Source organism: Penicillium pulvis (genome assembly GCF_028828015.1).
Source record: "Penicillium pulvis strain IBT 33274 chromosome Unknown scaffold_8_segment0_segment0, whole genome shotgun sequence".
In the NCBI taxonomy this organism is placed as follows: Eukaryota; Fungi; Ascomycota; class Eurotiomycetes; order Eurotiales; family Aspergillaceae; genus Penicillium; species Penicillium pulvis.
Window position 1 is genome coordinate 2,417,060 of NW_026643080.1, and position 20,373 is coordinate 2,437,432.

General features: G+C 48.2%; 8 protein-coding genes across 8 annotated transcripts; 6 read left to right on the forward strand and 2 right to left on the reverse strand.

The window, feature by feature from the left end:
• Positions 1-2,895: 2,895 nt before the first annotated feature.
• On the reverse strand, positions 2,896-5,191 carry N7503_010322 (chaperonin-containing T-complex subunit CCT5; the record flags this gene model as incomplete). Its single annotated transcript, XM_057069868.1, has 11 exons — positions 2,896-2,940; positions 2,994-3,082; positions 3,137-3,317; positions 3,377-3,514; positions 3,568-4,216; positions 4,270-4,559; positions 4,633-4,716; positions 4,767-4,860; positions 4,960-5,008; positions 5,075-5,092; positions 5,182-5,191. 11 exons carry the CDS (start codon positions 5,189-5,191, stop codon positions 2,896-2,898), a joined length of 1,647 nt encoding a protein of 548 aa, XP_056916479.1.
• A 334-nt stretch (positions 5,192-5,525) lies between these two features.
• N7503_010323 (chromo domain-containing protein) lies at positions 5,526-6,557 on the forward strand (the record flags this gene model as incomplete). Its single annotated transcript, XM_057069869.1, has 6 exons — positions 5,526-5,532; positions 5,592-5,757; positions 5,813-5,852; positions 5,905-5,984; positions 6,051-6,459; positions 6,513-6,557. The coding sequence occupies 6 exons, from the start codon at positions 5,526-5,528 to the stop codon at positions 6,555-6,557; spliced, it is 747 nt and encodes a 248-aa protein (XP_056916480.1).
• Positions 6,558-7,263: 706 nt separating this feature from the next.
• Positions 7,264-9,124, reverse strand: N7503_010324 (putative transcription factor Rap1; the record flags this gene model as incomplete). Its single annotated transcript, XM_057069870.1, has 4 exons — positions 7,264-8,511; positions 8,575-8,815; positions 8,871-8,956; positions 9,017-9,124. The coding sequence occupies 4 exons, from the start codon at positions 9,122-9,124 to the stop codon at positions 7,264-7,266; spliced, it is 1,683 nt and encodes a 560-aa protein (XP_056916481.1).
• Positions 9,125-9,607: 483 nt separating this feature from the next.
• On the forward strand, positions 9,608-10,939 carry N7503_010325 (DHHC family palmitoyltransferase; the record flags this gene model as incomplete). The annotated part of the gene is made up of 3 exons (XM_057069871.1): positions 9,608-9,696; positions 9,750-9,903; positions 9,962-10,939. The coding sequence occupies 3 exons, from the start codon at positions 9,608-9,610 to the stop codon at positions 10,937-10,939; spliced, it is 1,221 nt and encodes a 406-aa protein (XP_056916482.1).
• A 551-nt stretch (positions 10,940-11,490) lies between these two features.
• N7503_010326 (Ataxin-10 homo-association domain-containing protein) lies at positions 11,491-14,343 on the forward strand (the record flags this gene model as incomplete). The annotated part of the gene is made up of 2 exons (XM_057069872.1): positions 11,491-11,663; positions 11,733-14,343. The coding sequence occupies 2 exons, from the start codon at positions 11,491-11,493 to the stop codon at positions 14,341-14,343; spliced, it is 2,784 nt and encodes a 927-aa protein (XP_056916483.1).
• Positions 14,344-15,165: 822 nt separating this feature from the next.
• On the forward strand, positions 15,166-16,862 carry N7503_010327 (uncharacterized protein; the record flags this gene model as incomplete). The annotated part of the gene is made up of 2 exons (XM_057069873.1): positions 15,166-15,579; positions 15,633-16,862. The coding sequence occupies 2 exons, from the start codon at positions 15,166-15,168 to the stop codon at positions 16,860-16,862; spliced, it is 1,644 nt and encodes a 547-aa protein (XP_056916484.1).
• Positions 16,863-17,271: 409 nt separating this feature from the next.
• Positions 17,272-18,012, forward strand: N7503_010328 (uncharacterized protein; the record flags this gene model as incomplete). Its single annotated transcript, XM_057069874.1, has 3 exons — positions 17,272-17,287; positions 17,342-17,668; positions 17,735-18,012. The coding sequence occupies 3 exons, from the start codon at positions 17,272-17,274 to the stop codon at positions 18,010-18,012; spliced, it is 621 nt and encodes a 206-aa protein (XP_056916485.1).
• A 306-nt stretch (positions 18,013-18,318) lies between these two features.
• Positions 18,319-20,112, forward strand: N7503_010329 (putative oxidoreductase, FAD-binding; the record flags this gene model as incomplete). The annotated part of the gene is made up of 1 exon (XM_057069875.1): positions 18,319-20,112. One exon carries the CDS (start codon positions 18,319-18,321, stop codon positions 20,110-20,112), a length of 1,794 nt encoding a protein of 597 aa, XP_056916486.1.
• Positions 20,113-20,373: the final 261 nt, after the last annotated feature.

Below are 20,373 nucleotides of genomic sequence, written 5' to 3' on the forward strand. Positions count from 1 at the left end.
AAAATCAGTATGATAGGGATTAATGACTCGGGCTCTGATGTGTTAACAGTTGACAGGTTCGTCGTCGTGTCACAAGCACAACGCCCGAACAAGCGGTATAACGAGAACCGATGACCGGCAGAGCGACAACTTCACGATGGTCTCATTTCCCGCAAAAGCAAACCATCACGAGAGGCAAGATAAGAGAGACCTTTAGACCCAAAGATTTGGTTGCCGCGAACCGATCGAAGCCACGTCAATCTGCTCGTTCATGTGAGCGGGAACGGATGAGGCTGATGACCGAAGCCTTCTCTCATGATGATCCTGACCAGAACACGACTTTCATCCTTTTCCCTACCCCATACTGTCTTCTGTCTCACCCGTTGGCTTTACACGACATCGGGTCACCTGAACCCGTGGTTTGTGTCTCCAGCCCCATTAGCCAAATGGACCCAATAGCGCGGCTATGTCGACTACCGGAGCAGTGCAAAAATAGAAAAAGAAAAGATTAGTCCAATGGAGAGTAGTCCTATTCAAAATATGACAAACTCCGGAGGCCGCGCCTTTCATTATTTCTCATCTGGGAACGCAGCAGCCACACAATACACTCCAATCATCGGAGAAAGCTGGTCTCGCATATTCCAATTCACCCTGATGAAAAGAAAAGAAAAAGCTCACCAGATCATGCCTCTGTACCTGTCAAAGCGCTCACACAGGAAGAGCGATGAGTTTACATCTGGACCGATGCCGGAGTTTCAACTCAAATCTATTCTTAATGCATGCAACTTCAAGCTGACATTGTCCGTGGCGCCGCTCATAGACTATCTGCAGCCCTTCTCAGCCCGCCCTACCCCAAGCTTGACCTACTTTTATTTGATCCGCCGTTGCCGATATGTCCTTGGCGCTATAAGTAGCAGAATAGATTGCGAGATAAGGTCATTTTCACGTGAAATGACATGACTTGACAGAGAATATCCTCACCTCTGATATCTCATAATATGCATATTCTCCGACTCTATTGTCATTGGTCTTATTTATACTCTATTTATACGATCTATGACAGGTTTGGATGGCTGAAATTGCGAATTATTTTTGCCCGATCGCTCTATGACAATCTAAATCAATCTCTTCAAATATTGGTTGACATGAGAATGAATGGACAAAGCCACCTTTGGATCGAAAGCAATAGAATAGACTGATCTAGACCAACAAACTGGTCTCACAATGCCATATTTTGGGTAAATCACTGAGCCGCAGTGATAGCGATTTTCAGAACTCTGTGAACCACGAGTCGCGGGGAACTGGGGTCATACTTCCCACGCGCTGTGTTACCCCTTTCAGACCAGATCAAACCCTGAATCTTCAGTATAGGAGCCAGAGCCTAATTTGAAAGGAGATGATCATGAGTTTCTTATTTTTGTAATTGGAATATTACACAATAAGAACCAAAATAAGAAATCATGTACACTTTTGAAGAAGACATCTTTATTTATGGGAAACACAGTGCTATGCTTCTGGTGACCGACTCATCGCGATATTGCAATTCGGACGTCCTGGTTAACAGACGATGTATCGTTATACCACACGATAAAGTCCACTCGGTCCTATAGGTCCAACATTAAATACCACTTTAAAGTATATCCCCAGAGAACAGAAAGTACAAGGAATGCCATGCTTCTGAGACCAGTATTCGTTGTCTAACGCTAATGATTCAGATCAACATTTGCGACATGCTTAGAGCTAAGATATAGTTTTCTTCTTTGACTATTCATGTTCCACTCCCCAAGCTTGTGCTACCGATTACCTCATTCCAGTTCTTCAAGCAACCCGACTTCCTGTCGTCCGAAACGAAAAGCAGGTACCCCTTCAAGCGATATGTCCCAAAGCTACCCCCCACGAAGTCCGAACAGGGATGCTAGATCTCAGCATGTAAACAAGTTACCCACCAGATCCAGGATCCCGATCTAGTCAATCCACACTAGGCAACTTAGGTAGCTCATCTTTCTCACATCTGTTTTCAGAGTCACACAAGAGGCGCCCACTTCCTCACGAGATCATTCGGTTGCTTATTCTAGCAAGAGATGTGTCATAAATGAGATCACTTCCTGCGATCAGCCCGAGGTTGATAGAGAAGGGTGATGCGTGTGCTTCATTTCGTATCTGCCGTGGTCCCTCGGCATTTCCTATATCCTCGTGAACGTACCGGGTTCATACTTGCAGGCGGATCCCGAAGATCACGGACCCCCACGTAGATTTGTCCTTGTGTAATCGTGGGATCTGATGGTATACCCTAGATGGGAAATGGAATTTAATGGGTACAGAGTCTACTGACTGCTGCCTTTTTGTATCACGAGGCATTATGCACATTCAATCTTCTATCTAAATGGAATAAGTACCTGAAAAGGGCAAGTCCAGGCTAGAAAGAGTAGGTATCTGAAAGGCTATTGGTAAAAAATGAAAGTTTGCTCAATCAGTGATCGAGGTAAAAAGTACATGAGGACAAATTATGAGCATGGACATCAATTATGTCTCTGAATGAAAGCAGGGGTCATGTGTAAATTGTTTTGTTGTTCTGCTGGGGTTTCCAATACGAGGCCTACTCATTTGGTATCTAGTCATATTGATTGACCTGGGTGATACAGGCCCTGGAAGTATGCTTGAACTACTTGATGGCTAGGACTGAGTTTAGTATGGAGGCCACTAGGAGCCAAGACCACCATAGACAAGATTATGCGGTAGACCGAGAGGAATAATGAGAGATCATCATAAGTCTTTTTCTCATTGCAACTCAGAATGCTCTAAGGGACCATTTTTTACATAGGAGTCCAAACAGATTCTTAATCTTTTTTTTGTTTTCCGCTGACAGACCAGAAAGACTTCAGCGCTGTCTATCAGGTATTAGAATGTGCGGGTAACTTAAAATTCAGCATCATCATCGCCAGAGATGATAACATTGTTGATCTAGATATGTATTAGAACAGTGAATATTGGGGAGATAGGGCAGTAGACAGTACCTTGAGAACCATGCGGCAAAGCTGAGTAGCAAGCAGAAGCTGCTGGCGCTTACCAATCAGGGGATCAATAGCGAAGTGCTCCCTCATGTCTGCAAGAATTATATTAGCCACTAAACAGGTCGTAAAAGATGGTTTCGGCTTACCGTTGCTACCGGTCATCATGCAGTCGACACCGAGGCGGGTGTTCTTCTCCTTGACCTGGCGGGACTTGACGGAGGCAAGGGTCTCAATGGGGCTCAAACCAGAGTTCTCGGAAAGAGCCAGTGGCACAGCGTCCAATGCGTCAGCGAAGGCGCGCATGGCGTACTGCTCAATTCCGGGGCTCTGTAGATTGAAAAAAGGTTAGTTCGGTCCATATGATAGGAGATAAAGAGATAACGAACCTTGACAGCGGCATCCTCAACAGCAATCGAGCAAGCAATCTCAGCAGCACCACCACCGTAAACAACACGGTTGTCACGGACCAAGTTGCGCACCACACAGAGGGCATCGTGTAGTGACCGCTTGGCCTCATCAATGATCTGTGAACGTGATTAGTAAACGTACATGTCATCAATTTAGGAAAATGCCTTACCATCTTGTTGCTACCACGGATAAAGACAGTGACCGCCCGGCTGTTGGCGCACTCCTCAATGACCAGCATCTTTTCTCTTGTGGTGCCAAAAGTCATCTCACGAACAAGACCGGCAGTACCCAGCTTGTCTGCGGTCAGATCCTCGAAGCGGGGCACAATGCGACCATTTGTAGCAATAGCAATCAGCTCGATCTCGGGACCGCCAACCCATCGAACGGCGGGAAGCTTGTTCTGGAGGAGCAAGTGGTTGGCCTCATCATCGAAACCCCACTGACAGATGACCAGGTTGGCACCTGAGTCCTTGAGCTGCTGAATCATTTCGGTGAACTTCTCATGCTCGTAATCCTGGAGCTTCTTGAACTCCTCAACCGAGGTGATGTCAAGCTTGTGCTTGGTCTTGGGCTTCGGGGGCTCGAACGGACAGGTAAGAATAGCCAGCTTGGCGTCGCGAACCTCATCGGGCATCTGGGGGTGAGAGAAGTCCTTGTCGACGATCACACCCTTGACAAGAAGAGAGTCCTCGAGCGATCCACCGACTTTACCATCGACCTTGATCAACTCGAAGTCGACGTCTTTACGCTCGAAGTCGGCAACGGAGAGAACGGCGTCCACGGCAATCTGGGCGAACTGATCATGAGACTTGGAGACACTAAAAGAGAGTTAGTTGAGGCACTAAAGAAGCTGGAGATAGCTAAAGCCTACATCTTGCTGCCCAAACTGGTCTTGGCAACCTTGAGCAGGTTGCTAGTGTCATCCTTGGAGAAGGGAATATGGTCACTGATTCTATCAAGCTCCGCAAGGGCGATCTCGCAGGCTTGGTCGTAACCGTCGGCTATCCGAATGGGGTGGATTCCCTTATCAATCAAATCCGAAGCCTGTTCAAGCATGGCCGCAGCCAACACCACCACACCAGTTGTGCCATCACCAATTTCCTCATCTTGTGACTTCGAGAGTTCGACAAGCAACTTGGCAACGTTGTTTGTGATGTCCATCTATATATTCCGTCGTATTAGTGCCTGGCGATATGTTGCATAGAAGGTATAAAAGGGGGTCGGGAGAGCGGACCTGGCCGAGAATGGTTGCACCATCGTTGGTGACTGTGATATCGCCGTCGGGGGAAATAAGAATCTTGTCTAAGCCACGGGGACCCTGCCATGGTATTAGTACTTGATCCGGTAGTTGGTTGCCGATGTCCATACCAGAGAAGTCTTCACGATGTTGGCAACGGTCTTAGCGGCCACAATGTGGGACTTCACAGCCTCAGTGCCATGTTGTCTCTTCTTCTTTCCTTGGCTGAACGGGAGAAAAATCAATCGTCAGTTTCGATATCCTTTCTGCAAATGATGTCGGATTGAAATATCCGGTCGTATAGGGGTATAGCGGCAAACATACTCGCGAACCACGATGAACGGACGACCCTGCTCATCCTTCAACACCGAAGCTACCCTGGAGTATTAGTACACAAGGATCCCAAGTCATGCGTGAGAGCCGATTGGATAGTAATCACCTTGAGAGAGATCAAGCTCTGTGAGTGCCAAAAGTCAGGGTCAGTAATCAGCACAAATAGTGAGGGGCATTCGGGGAGGGACAAGTAAAAGGGGAGGAAGAACATACGCATCGCCATTTTGACGGTAAACAGCCCTCAAGGAACAACCGAGAGAGGGAAAAGAGAAAAAGAAAGTAGACAAAGAAGAAGTTCCAACCAAACTTCGACGTTGATAACAAAATGCGGAGGGGGTTTGAAGCTCTGCGGTGAAATGCGTTCACAAATTAAATTCGGGTCGCTCAATCAGGCTTAGCGTGGCGTTGTCCGCCTTCCAGCTTCCCACGCGCGACAGTGTATCTCCAGCTTCATTTTGCGCGCTCAATCGCTCCTTGCTATTCATTGCTGAGGCGCTGTGCCTCGTACCGTCAAGCTGTTTTCTCGTCTGTTCAATCGCTCCGCTACCAAGTCCGAAATGCCCCGTGAGTTGACGCGCTTTGTTTAATCCCGTTGCGCGCATCCGCTAACCCGATACCAATAGCTCCGGTCGAAGATAGTTCTGACGAGGAGTTGGGAGATATTCCATTCAGCACCGCTAAAGATGGCACCCCTGATGATACTCCTGCTACCACGGATATGAAAGAAGACGACAAAGAGGATGTCAAGGCAGAAAATGGAGACGACTCCAGTGAGGAGGACGAGGGCGTGTAAGTTGAGCTCGGATTGATGTTTCGCGGGATAAATTTGTCTGATTCGGGACAGCTATATCGTTGAATCAATCGCTACTCATGATTTCTTGAAGGTATGCGCCCTGAATCTTCTTTGGATCTGACAATCGTGCTAACCCTAATCAGGGAACCCTCTTATTGCACGTGAAATGGAAAGGATATGACAAGGTCGAAGATATGACCTGGGAGCCCGAGGAGAACCTGAAGTATGTTATGAAGACCTGTATTGATTGAATCCGGATAGTTGCGCAAATACTCATGCTTGACTCTAGGGATGGTGCTCAGGACATCCTGGCGGCATACTATAAGAAGATTGGTGGGCGGCCCAAGAAACCTTTACCGCAGACTCCAGTGAAAGCGGGCCCGGGCCGTAAGCGCAAGTCAATGGGCGAACCAAAGGAAGAGCCGGCTGAAGCACCGAAAACCGAGACCAAGAGGCGACGAAAGTCGGCAGCCCAGACCATGGCTTCCGAGACTCCGGCCTTGACAGAGGACGGCAGTGAGGACGACGACCAGACCAATTGGGTTCCCAAGGGCAAAAACTGGGACAAGGAACTCGGTGCCGTTGACACCATAATTCGCGATCCAGAAAGCCAGGGTCTCTTTGTGCTATTACTATGGAATAACGGAAGAAAGTCACGAGTTTCTATTGAAACTTGCTATGAGAAGTGTCCGCAGAAGGTGATTAATTCCCTCTCTCAACATGCAATGCCAACATGCTAATATGTTTCTAGATGCTGAAGTTTTACGAAAATCACTTGGTGTTCAAGGAAAGCTAGAAACGCCACTGTGTTATACGCTCGCTTGGAGCAGAATTGACAGCCAAGCGAGTATCACTGCCGGTTTTCGAATTTAGCCGAAAAGCAGATAACAGAAGTCTTCCAGGATTTGTGTTAATGTCATTTTCTCACGGAGCTTAGCTGGAGTTGGGGCCTTGCGTATTTCCCTCTTTTTTATGGCCAGTTTTCTCGTTACAGCATTGGAGACCAGTCGTACTGAAGTTCATTTCTCGGAGTTATTTCAATAATGGGTATTTTGTCATTTAAGTGGCTTCGGATAACATACGTGCACACTTCTATTTGTCTTATTTTTGCCAGGATAAAATCTTATCTCGATGTGGTTTGAGACGCTCATAGGAGAATTCCTAATTTCCCCATGCATACCTGGCTTGGTGGCGAGTACCTCATTGTCGTTCTCTACAGTAGTGCTGCATCCTCCCTGCGTATCCAGATACCACGTGATACCCAAGGTTACTGCAAGTGACACGTGCTATCCGTACACTGAATGGCCGAAAATCTCACGATAAATACAGAGGGTTTCAAAATTATCAACGGTAGGGTTAAATGTGTGTATGTACAGTTTCCTTCAATCTTCAAAGCAGAGTTCTGCTTCCAGAGTCCATTTCCTGGCTCATAACAAGCCGAGGGTATCATTGTATTAAAGTCAAAGATTGTATTCCTCTCGAGCCATGCTTAGAGAATCAATCTAGTCGCTCATAAGCCTAAGAAACTCGTATCTAGCCTCGCATAATTCTTCGCCGTGTGTCTTGAATAAACGTTCAATGTCACGCTGATCTCCACCTTGCAGGCATTTGTCATCCTCAGCCGTCCATACTCCCGGCATATCATGGGGAACTCCCTTTCCAGCGGCGAATTGCTCTAGCACTAGCTCGGCGTATTCCGGGTTCATACTTGTGCTTTGCAATGCTTCAAGTATGACAGGCAATTCCACATCGCCTCGGGTTAATCGAGCGTCAATCCAGCTGTCAATGTCTGGATGAGTTTCTTGATCGTGTTCACTTTCACTTTCATTCTCGTCTTGTTCTGGCTCTGGACTGGACGGATGAAATGGCATCTCCAGAAGCAGAGAATTGACCTTCATAGTCTCATTAAGAGACTGGGCTGCCTGAATATGCTCCGTATTTGGTTTAGCTAGTGGAGATGGCTTCTCCAAAAGCAGGGCCTTGATTATATCGGCCTCATTTTCAACAGCCTGAGTTTGTTCGGGCTGTGGATTAGGTGAAGGTAATGATACTGTCGGGAGCTGCGTATTGACCATATAGTTCCCATTTTGAGGCTGGGTATCCTGGTTTTGCTCTGGCTCTGGGGTTGGTGGAAATGGCATCTCCAGAAACAATGAATTGGCCATACTGCTGGCCTTGTTCTGAGATTGGATAGCTTGATTCTGCTCTGGCTTTGTTTCGTTCTGTGGCGGCGCTGGTCGGCTAGGAGTGGTAGCCTCCAGGGAATTTTGTTGGGGTGGGGGGTTTTGATGGGTTCGACTGGCCTTCGAAGACGTCGCTGGACTTGAGGATAATCGGCTGGATAACCGCATTGGTGATCCGCGCGGTTTTGGACCACGTCTATTGGAAATATTTTGCGCCATTGAATCCATGGCTTCCGAGGTTTCCATTAATCTTCTTTTGGGAGAAGACGGACCCTTTTCACTACGCCGATGAGAAGGTGATTCACCGGTAGAAGCCCGCTTTCTTTTGTTGTGATCTTGGTCAGATGGCTTGGACTGAGAAGGCTTGGGGGGAACTTTCTGTTTGGATGTTGTAGGAATGCGCGATGATAGTGGTCCCAGTGCTGGTTCTGCGGCAGGGTGTAGTGGTAAACGGGGATCTTGTCTGATGGACAAGTCTTGTTTGGGTTCTCCGCCACCGGGGCGAGGCCTCCCACGAATGTTTTTGAGATACCGAGAGCGCCATGATTGGTACGTATGATGAGGGAACTGCAGGTTAGAACTTAGTTGGTATCAAGATATTAGACCAATGATAGTGAACGTGCAGCATACCTGCTCTGCGAGTTCCTTGTAGATGCTGTTCCCCGAAGTCGGTGCGTTACCCTCTAACTCATAAGGATACAACCAGTCAAAGAGAATTTGGTCATCCTTCAGGGTATACTCCGTTCTGGTGGTTTTTCTAGGAATATGTGATGCGCCAACAGGTCTTTGGGCCGAAGGACCAGCTCGATAAGGCTCGATATCTTCGCGTTTCCCATTCTGCACAGAGCGCTCCACGAATTGATAGGAATAGCTGCGGGAGTTGTAAGTTACGTGCTTCCTTCCAGGGGGGAGGATGAGTGCCATACGAATCAGCGGGGAGATTCTTTTGCCTATGATCGACTATTTTGATATCTGCAGATCTTTCTTCTCCCACAACTGTGCCACCATGACTCTGTGATGATAGTCAGAGATTCCGTTCAATCCCATGAGGAAAGTTGAACTTTGGACATACCTTAATCATTTCTTTCAACATAGTGCGCCGAGGGACATAGTGTGAGAGCCAGAACTTCTTGTCATCGAAGAGGCTGCGGTCCGGCATGTCCTGACCTGGAGAAGTCATCTTGCCAGAGCGAATTTGTCGACCAGAGTGTTTCAGATTGGACATCGACGGTAATTTCTCTCTACAGGTGAGCTATCAAAGGCTCTTTGACGCGTTATCACGTGTCACCGTGTCATGCAGGTGGTTGACATGTTCACTTGCAAGGTGAAGTTAATCAAATAGGCACAAGGCCCAAAGACGGGAAGCCGCAAGCTTGAAGAATGAAGCCTTAAGTGAAGCCTGGACTTCTTATGGTGGGGAGATGTGAAAGTCTAGATCCACTCCCTGGCGGCTCGCGTTTGTGATGGCTCCACGTGACTCCCCAGTCAACGGCCGCGGCGGGAAACACAGTAAAGTCAACATTCTCAACCTAGGGCAGAGCAGGGACAAATTTCATGAGCACCAATAAGGAAAACGTGAGAATATAGTGGTGATTCTTCTTTCTCACTAGTTTTGTCTTGAGGTGGCCTTTAGGCCTCGAGACCTGAGGTCGGCGCTACCACAATGGGGGTCATCCGCATTATCGCGCTGACAGTCCTGGGTATCTCAGTACTTGTTTTTATCACACTTTTTGGACGCTTGCCTGCATTTAGGTAAGATAGAGGAACTTGACGAGAACGAGGCTATAGCTTATAATTCTGCGAAGGAAAACACCTATCGCCTTCCTGCACCGGGTCGTGTGGGTACATATTCCCAACGGGGTTGCCTTCCTCGATTCTCATCTGTTTGGTGGGCATATTGTGCGAGCATGGAACCGATCAGGTAGCTATATGTGGAATGAAAACCACCCGGTGATTCTGGTCAGCAACCGATGTCAAACTTTACTGTTGATGGTCTGTTTCTAATCTAGCAATATAGATATTTTTTGTGGGCTTGCTCGCCATCGGGGAAGCTGTCTTCCTTCCTCCAGCATGGCCTCGCATGTTGGGTGCTCATAAACCGTGGGTTGTCGTGGTTGTGATCTTACCCTATTTACTGCTTTATAAATGCGTGACGACCAAGTCGTTCATTACATCCGAGAATCATGACCAAGAGATGAAACGATACCCGTATGATCGGGTGCTCTTTCATCCGGGACATCGTTGTCGAACCTGTGAACTACCTAAACCGCCACGTAGCAAGCATTGCAATATTTGCAAAGGCTGCGTGGCTCGACATGATCACCACTGTGTATGGCTCATGAACTGTGTTGGAGCCAACAACTACGTTTACTTCATGTCGATGCTACTCTCCCTGACAATTCTGTTAGTCTATGGAACCTTTATCGGTTATCAGCTCCTCTGCCAGACCCTAGAGACACGAGTGACGGTAGAGGGGAAAGCAGCCATGAAAGGCTGGACCATGTATTTTCATATTTGGGCACTTGTGATCACCGCCGATTACAAAATTGGTACTGTGACCTTGTTGATGCTGATGACGGCGCCGCTGGCGGCTGCCTTTTTGATTTATCATAGCTACCTGGTTTGGGCTGGCACCACGACCAATGAAAGTGCCAAATGGTCGGACTTGAAAGACGACGTCGAGGATGGATTTGTGTTTAAGGCAAAGCGGACCCAGATTGAAAACGCACCACCATATACGGATTTCGGCGATGAGCCTTGGCCGGTACAAAGTGACCAGATTTTGGTCACAGATGAGGACCCGCCAATGGAGGGTTTTATCCTGGAAGGAGATTCAAACCGTGTCCATTACAATCGTACCGGTGAGGTGCCAATTGATTCACGGTGGAGGCTAGTTCAAAGTATGAGCGAGCTGGATAACATCTATGACATTGGATTTTGGGACAACTTCAAAGATGCTATGGGGATGCCGGTGAGGCGGAAAACATGTATATAAGATTTTGGTTCAAATGTTATGGGGCTCTACCGAGGAATTAATTACATGATAATGTTGACAAGCTCAGCAAACTGTTTTCTGAAATTCCATCCAATCTTTCGGCGAATCAAGCGAACCGAGCAAGCTACATGTAAAAAATCCATGTGGCCAAAAAAGTAAAAGAAAAAAAAAAAGATAATGCGTGCTGCAGGACTCGAACCTGCGCAACTTTCGTTACTGGGATTTCCAAACTCCGTTGATCGGTGCTTAAGCTTTGCTTGAACTGTAGATTTGTTAGTACTGAGATTCGAACTGGTGTCATTAAGTGTGTACATACTCCAGCGCCTTAACCGCTCGGCCAAACACGCGGTGTTATGCCAAAGTTTGAGTTTACGCAATCTAAGACACAAGTCTTCACCGCCTACATCCGTCAGTGAGCTAGTCCTGAAAAGGAATTATTAGTGATTTCCCCGCGGGCGGTCAATGAGGCGGTGGGAAATAAGATCTTCAATCAATTTGATTACATCCCACCGTGGATTCGCCTGTGCTCGCTGGTATTTCTTGACGCCAATATGGCTGACCCCAAACCATTATGTACACCGCCAGAGCTAATGCTCAAGGTGATACTGGCTGGGACCTTGAGCCACTATGAAGCCCGGGGCATGATTGATGACAAACGCTTGGAGCACATGCTGGCTGCTGGAAAGCAAATCCTGTACAAAACACACCAGGAGAGTGAAGTTCGGTATGTTGCCTCATGGGATTTTTTCTGTTGGACCTTTGTTTGAGTTGTGCTGATACTAACCCTTCTCAGGCACAACCTCGGTATGTCTCCAGACATCTGGCAGGGCCTTACAGATGTCCTGACGAAGGCGATTCCCGTCCTCGAGTCGCAGTCTTTCGCATGGAAGAGCCCATCCGCTACCTACGAACATTCCTCTTCAAATCTCATAGCATATAATTATTTTTCGTTGGTGAAGGATATCGAACGTCTTAACGACCTGTGCACAATTGCGCGGAATTTGCTCGCCACGACGAAGAAGGCACAGAATCTGGCAGCTGCGAAAGGCTTTGACCAAAGGATTCTCGCCTTGATTGATACCTGTGTGCGAGTGACAGCTAGAGGGTTTGACGGCGAGACCAATGCCCGCAACGAAGAACGTTGGCAGAAGGTGGTCAATCTTTACAAGCGCCTGCTGATAACCTGCCTCCAATATCTGCATAATTTCATTATGCACAATGAGCAGCGAAAGATGGTTCTTTGGTTAGATCTTTTCGGGTATCACTCTACGGCTGATACAAATATTATCAAACCCAAAGATGCGTTGGACCCTACCGCTCGGGCCGAGGGGGTTGCGCCTGTTGTGAAGATTGGAGAGCGTGTAATTAACCCACCCATCCGGGCATTATATGACCAAACCGCCGAAGACTTGCTGCTGGAAACTATCGCCAAGTTTCCGCGGGAGCCCTCTACAATCAAGGAAGAAGCTGCTATGCTACTCTTGGCAAACATCAAGGACCACATGGAGAAGATCCTGGGGAGGGACTTAACTGATATTCAAGAGATGGGACGAGATCCAGAGCAAGTCAAATATATACGCGCTGCGTTAACCTCAATCCTGGGAGCGAAAGTAGATGGATGGTCTGATCTTCAGGATCGGGCCCGTGAAATGCCACCTGCGCTGACGGAAGAAGACGAACATGGGCCAACGAAAAAGAAGACTATCCTAACTATTGACCGCAGCATGACCGCAGGATTTCCACGTTTATGCTGGGCTGATTTGCCTGAGGTCGACGATTATTTGTTGGATTGCCCTGTATCAGAGGACGACACCAGCATGCCTCGGTCGTCTCAATCTGCAGCAGAGACTTTGCAGGAGGCCAAGGATGAATTGATGGCGCGTCTTCAGGAGTCGTCCCACCTGGGCGACGGTGATGCGGATTACGATACGGCCGATGCAGGAACGGTGGGCGATGATGACTCTCACAGCCTGGAAGGCCACGCGGATGGAAGCATTGAAGGGGATGAAGAGGATGAGGGAGATGATGTTGACGGTCCTGATGATGGCCCAGAAGTGGACGATGAAGAAGACGACGATGACTACCGTGGCCGCCCCGGCGATCAACAGCGGGGCCTTTTGACCGACATCCCTCTTGTCCTCGGCCCTGCTGAAATTGAAGCACTGCCCATGATTGTTCAAGCAGGAATCGTGGATAGCTTTGGACTCAAGGGCGGGGAAAGAAATGGTTCGCGAAACATGCAGGCTCTCCGCTGCCACATTCTTCTTGCGCAGGAGACTGGTCGCAACTTGCTCCGTGAGCTTCTGATCTTCATCGCAGCCTGGGACCTTCCAGATGACGAGCTCTATTTCAAAATGATGGTCCAGATCATGGAAGCTGTACTCCGAAACGGGCTTATGTCAGCTGCTTACTCTGACTTTGGTCAGCCTAAAGATATCATCTCGCCAGCCCAGGCAGTAGTGATCAAGATTCTCACGCACATCTTCCGTGCCAAATACTCCCCGGCCTCGGTGACAGGCTCATCTCAAAATAGCACTCCTCGAACCCCATCACCGCTCAGCCGGGTTGATATTCTCACGGTCCGATACATTTTTACCATCTTCCGCGGTAATATTATCCCAGAAACATGTGCTCTGATCTATCTGCAAGGCCAGATCCGCGCGGACCGTGCCCTTCCGGAAGACTTCCCTCTCAACTTGTGGGATATGGAACGGGTTTACGAGGGAGTCTATCAGTTCCTGGAATTCTTCGCCGTTCTTACCGAGAACAACGACTGGAAGAATCTGTTGGTGAAATGGGAGATTGTCTATGACTTAGTAACCTTGATCAAGGAGCTAGAGGCCAGCATCCCCAAGGGTCAACTCAACTCTCTATCCTATGGTTCAGTTCCTCCCCCTCCACCACCCCCACCTCGTAGCACCTCACCAGACGACCAGTCACCTTCATCACCGGCACCCGTTGCCGTTGAGCGTCCTTATGACCCAAGTGACCCAGACCCGATTGACAATGTTGCTGGCAGCGTCGACTCACGCCCGGAATCCCCTCCAATCACCGAAGATCCCTCGGAATTCGAATGGCGGAACCTCAAGAAATTGGTTGTCTTGGTCCTTTCTTCCTTGGTCTGGAAGTGCCCCGAGGTCCAGGAACAGATTCGTCGCTACGGTGGTGTCGAGGCCATCCTATCGTGTACCAACTTTGACACCAATAATCTTTACATCAAGGAGCATGCTGTCATGTGCTTGAAATTCTTGTTAGAAGGCAACCGTGAGAATCAGCGTCTGGTGGAGGAGTTGGAAGCTCGGGAAGTTGTCAGCAATGATGGTGGCATTCTGGAGAAGAATGGCTATGAGGCTATGATCAACCAGGCCGGTAAACTTGCACTTCGGCCTAAAGAGAACAACTAGGCAACGGTAAAAATTACCTTGGTAGTTAGTATGACTGATGTCAAATCTCAAATATCCAGTACATAGCGTCAACAAAAGTTTTCTTACCGTTCACAACGGATACTTACACCTTGGAGCGAAAGTGATTGGTAACAATTCGCCTCTTCTATGCAACTACATAATGACTTGACTCATGAAGTTTTCATCCCACGCTATCTTGATCTCTTTTTGGTAGGAGTCTGACGATCCCTATTTCCCCACACTAAGAACGTGCTTGGGCGCGGGGTATACATCCACTCAAGCCGGATAGGTGGAAATACTCAGAGATCTGCATTTTTAGCTGAAGTCCGTCTCCATCAAATCGGCAAAACACTAAATACGGAGAGTCGGTTCTCCTTTTGTCATTGGCGAGGTGATCACCGGCGAACCCGGAGAAAAACAGCGTTTTCAAGATAGGCGATCTCGGATAAGCAGGAACCTCTCCGTGCAGAAAGCAGATAAGTGATGACAGCTTCAAGCTAATGCATATATGGAAGCTCGTTTCAGGGTTGAGAGTGAAATTAATGGAATCAACGAAGCTATATCATGCAGGATAGTAACTATCGTGCCGGAGACCGGCGAAACGTCGGATGGCGCTATTCCAACCTAGCGGGCATTTTTCGGTGCTGCAAACGATCGTCCCATATTAATGGACCAGAGAGCCAAGTATTTAAATAAGTTTAACATGTCCCGACAATAGTGGGGGTTTATTAGGTACCCAAGGAGCTTTCCCACTCTCCTGGCATTTTGAATTCCACACCATTTCCCTCAGCTTGGACAGAGTATACAACCTCAAGCATCGCGATGAAGCTAAAAACCGCCATTTGGGCTTTGAATATAGCCCAGATTGCTACAGTGGTGTCGGCTATGCCATCTTCTACCGGACGTGCCAACTCGACTGGCACGACATATGCCGATGATATGTTCAATACCGCAATTGAGTGGAACGACGGTTTCTGGGACGAAGAAGCAGGCTACCTGATTGCAGCAGCTAGCAATGACGGTCGTTACGATACTCGGCACAGCGGCTGGTATGCAACTCAGTTACTGGCCAGAAATGGACCTGGGGATGTTGCGAGAGCTGTGCGCATCTTTGACAACGTTATCTCAGGGCAATATCTCAACCCTGCTTGGCAATGGTATGGAGATTACCAACACTCGCCGTCGGAGCCCGAGCCTGGAACGCCAGAATACGTCAATGGCGGACCGTATACCTCAGTAAGCCACTCCCGTTCTGATCTAGTTTTGTGTCAACTAACCAAATTTGCTAGTGGGATCCTAACATCCGGGACTTCGTGGGGTGCGCTTGGCTTATGGCTCTCAGCGATTATGAACATCTGCTCCCAGCTGCGACGGTCGCCAAGATTGAGAAATCGCTCCTTATTGCGGCAAAGGGGGATCTATACCGCGTTGGTGGAGTCGATGGCGATAATCTTTACCCCTGCTATTCGAATCCGTGGTTGATGGGGACCATCCTAGTAAGCTGGGTTGGTACACGGATGGGCGATAAGAACTTGACACAGGCTGGGGAGAATTCTGCACAGGAGTTTTACGATCTCTGGAGCCAGCATCGTACTCTTTCTGAGTTCAACTCCCCAACCTATGCCGGTGTCTCTATGTGGGCGTTATCTCTGTGGAGTAAATATGCCGCCGAGGACAGTCTATTGAAGAAATACGCTCCGGAGGTCTTGACTACGACCTGGAATGATATTTCCCGACTCTATAATGCGAATCTAAAGAATCTTGCCGGCCCTTGGGATCGCACTTATGGCTACAACATGAAGGAATACACTTCTTTGGTTGGCGCAGTTATCTGGGGAGCGGTAGGACGGGAATATGCTCCATTCCCGCAACGAACATCGGGCATGTATCATCAAGATGATTTCGCCTTCTACCCGCTATTTGCTCTTAGCATGCCGGAGATGCTGAAGTATCTCTCCGCAGAATCGAAGTCCAACTTCATCAGGTTCCCTGGGGAACACTTCTTTACCGGTCAGGCTTATTCTCCACCATTCGACACCTATCCACGAAACATCACTACTTGGATGTCTAAGAATATCACTATTGGAGCTGAGACTGTTGCTGAGCATGTTGTTGGAGGACCAGCAGAGAGCACTTCTGCATTTAGCCCTGCTGTTATTCAGTGGAAGATCGACAATTACCAGATTGGATGCGTCTCGCATTGGGTGACCGAATCGTCTATTCATGCTGTAGCTTCTCCGAAAGCTTTGAAAATCTCCTACCCGAATGCCACTGCATCGAGTAGCCCAGTGTCCTTCAACTTCTTATTCAGCGGACTCAACGTTCGAAATGGCTTTAATGTGACTGGACTTGAAGGCTTGCCTGGTCTATCTCTAGAGGTCAAGACTAATGCTGGTGCTGACTACAGCATTGTCTATGACACCGACCAGACTGTGAATGATTTTATTTTCTACAACATTACTTATACGATGCCAGAGCATTTCACTGAGGAGCCATACATCTCTCTCAGCGTTGTGTAGGCTTTGAATGTGAATTGCACATTTGTCGACCGAAAGTGACGGTATTTTCATTTTTATGCTATTATAACTATAACTTTTTTGAATGAAAACCTACTGTTAGATCAAAGGCATGATTGAAATACATCTTGTGAAAATGTACCTGAAGAGTATGTAATCGAACGATAAAGAAGCTCCACGCACGGCCCAATCATGTTCCCCGCGCCGCGTTATCGCTTTGCTGCCTCCGATCCGCATCTTTCATCTTTCAATTGCTTTCTGTCTTTCTAAATTCACCTGATTTCCTTTTTACTCCTCGTCACACCGAAGAAATACAAAACCAAACAACTCGGTGCCACAAACCCTCACCACAAGACGGGATCTCCCCGCACACAAACTCTTCTCCGCAACCCAAACTCTCATAACACACACCATGTCGACCTACGAAGGTAAAAGAAATCCAACCCTTCAAACAAGATTTAACCTAACGGGAGCACCTACAGTTGAACATGGCACAGCAGACCCTGCCACAAACCCTCAATCTACGACGCGTCGCCGCCGCCCTGACCTCTCCACCTTCTTTGCAACTCTCTCTGAGATCTCCCCAGACCCAGACCACCCCGACCACCGTCCTCATGCAGTTCCTGTGCCGGGAGATGTAAGCGCAGCTTTCTACTCGCTCGCCGAGGCGTTCGAGGTGATGCGACGCGAGGCCGCTACTGGGGGCGCAGAAGGGGAGGATCTTCTTACACAGATGATTCAGAACTTGCTTAGCCAGGCCGATATGCCACCCCGGGAGGTAGAGGGTGTGAGTGAGGAATTCTGTGATTGTACGTCTTTCCCTGTGCTATGCATACATCTTACATTAAACGTTGTCTGACTTGGATATCCTCTAGTGCTCGATCGTGTTCCCAAAGCTTCACTCAAGCCTGACCAAAGCTGCCCTATCTGCGGCAATCCTTTCCTGGAAGATGAATACCCCCTTGTCGTGAAATTGCCTTGCCACCCCACCCACATCTTTGATATGGAGTGTGTGCGGCCTTGGTTGCGGTTGCGGGGTACTTGCCCGCTTGATCGGGTGGATTTCGCTAAGGAGCTACGCGAGAAGGAAGAGGCGAGGAAGAAGCTCGTGGAGGAAGATGAAGAGGAGGAGTGGGATGGAATGTATGGCTGAGAGCATCCAGAATATGGAGCTTGGGGCTACGCAGCTTTTGGTAGCGAGATCAACATGATGAATGAATGCATTTATGAGGGGAAGAAATACGGCATAGCATCTATGGACATTTAACTGAAAATATGCAAAAGCTTTATGATTGGATGCATTTTGTTTCGAGTGACGCTTATGGATACGAAGTGACTTCCATACTGATTATTAATAGTCTTCTGGAACGTGCCGCAACGCTGTACAAAACATCTTCACTTCACATGGATGCGAATCATCTCTAACACATCTCAATTAAATCCAGACCAGTATCTCAAGATGCCTTTGATCATAAATGGCCCGATGCCCTGGCATGATGGCGAAGATACGATGCATCATCTACTTAAGGTGCCCGACTTTGACAACCCATCGGTGCCATATTTGAGTCCCAGAGCGGGAGACTTCTTACAAAGGGCACCCCTTGTTGCACTCGGTACGCTAGATGCAGAGGGACGGCCATGGTCGACACTATGGGGTGGCCAAGCAGGCTTCGCGGGCCCCATCGCTGAGTCTATCATTGGGCTTCGGACACTAGTTGACAGCAAAGGCGACCCTGTGGTCAAAGAATTACTCGGCAATCAGAATGGAACGACTAATGAGGATCCGTCCTCGCCATCAGGGAAAATGGTTTCTGGATTGGCGATTGATTTGGAAAATCGACTAAGGGTGAAACTATTTGGCCGAATGATGGCAGGATCACTAAACGACGGAGATGTGGCACAAGCACAACTAGTTGTTAAGATCGAAGAAAGTCTCGGGAATTGTCCCAAATATCTAAACAAGAAGCACATTTTCCCCGCTCAATCGGCCCCGACAATACTTGCCGATACACCCCAATTGACTCAAGCAGCCATCGAACTACTGTCCCGCGCAGATATGATATTCATCTCCTCGGCTCATGGAAAAACAGACATGGATACGAATCATCGTGGTGGACCTCCAGGTTTCGTACGAGTCGAATCCAATAGCTTAAGCGGCGCAGTGCTCGTCTATCCCGAATATTCAGGAAACCGACTTTACCAAACACTAGGAAATCTGCAGGTTAACCCTCGAGCCGGATGGGTGATTCCAGACTTCGAATCCGGAGATGTTCTCTACGTCACGGGCGATACGCAAATACTCGTCGGCAAAGAAGCCGCCGAAGTGTTACCGCGATCCAACCTTGCCATACGACTGACAATAACAGCGGCAAGATTCGTGCGAAATGGGTTAGCTTTTCGTGGCGTGCCCGGCGAGCTCTCTCCGTATAACCCAGCCGTCCGCTTTCTTCCAACGGAGAAGGGAATCCCTGATGCCGAGGCAGCTGGGGATATGACAGCGACCCTGATTAAGAAAGAGACCATCACACCAACGATCAAACGATTACGATTCCGTGTCTCGAGCTCTAACCCCATTTCCTGGATCCCGGGACAATATGCCACGATTTCATTCGAGGAGGAGTTGAATATGGGTTATAGCCATATGCGCGATGACGACCCGAGCAGTTTGAACGATGATTATATTCGAACATTCACCGTATCCTCGTACCCAGGCCGAAATCTCCCCGCTAACGAGTTCGAGCTGACGGTTCGTCTCCACGGCAAAGTTACCGATTATCTTTTCCGTGCGAACGAGCAGGCGGGACTGAAAGTGCCCCTCAAAGGATTTGGAGGTACTTTTCGTTTGTCCACAGATAATGACAAGATTCTACCCTTCGTCGCGGGTGGAATTGGTATCACACCTCTGATTGGGCAACTTCCAGATCTTGATATTGGTCGTCTGCGCCTGTTTTGGTCGGTATCGATTCATGATATGGAGCTGGTGCATGATATATTCCAGCGATGGCCCCAGTTGGCTACTTCCACCACACTTTTTGTTACCGGTCCTAGTTTGGATATTGATGATCGTCTTGGCTCAGTATATGATACCATCCAGGCGTCCGGCGCACGTATTGAGGAACGCAGGATGCAGGCTGATGATTTGGATCCTTCGTTGGCTGAAATTTGGTATCTATGTGCAGGAACTGGATTGCAAAAAAGGGTTCTGACTTGGTTGGAGGGGAAAAAGGTCCTCTATGAAGACTTTAATTATTAATCGCGGTTTCTTTTGTCTTCATTTCTCTATATTTTTCTCCGGCAGATATACTCCAAATTGGTACTGTCTGATCTGTGCTTCAGGAATACTTTTACTAAACTACAACCACATTAATCAACGAATTACAAACCTAGAACTAAAACTGAAACTAAAAAAATTAAGAAACAAGCTACAAATTAAGCCAAGAGTCTAGTGCGGACACCGCCCCAGAATTTGCATCTCATACGTACACAGCCGCGATAAAAATAGCCGTGACGCACG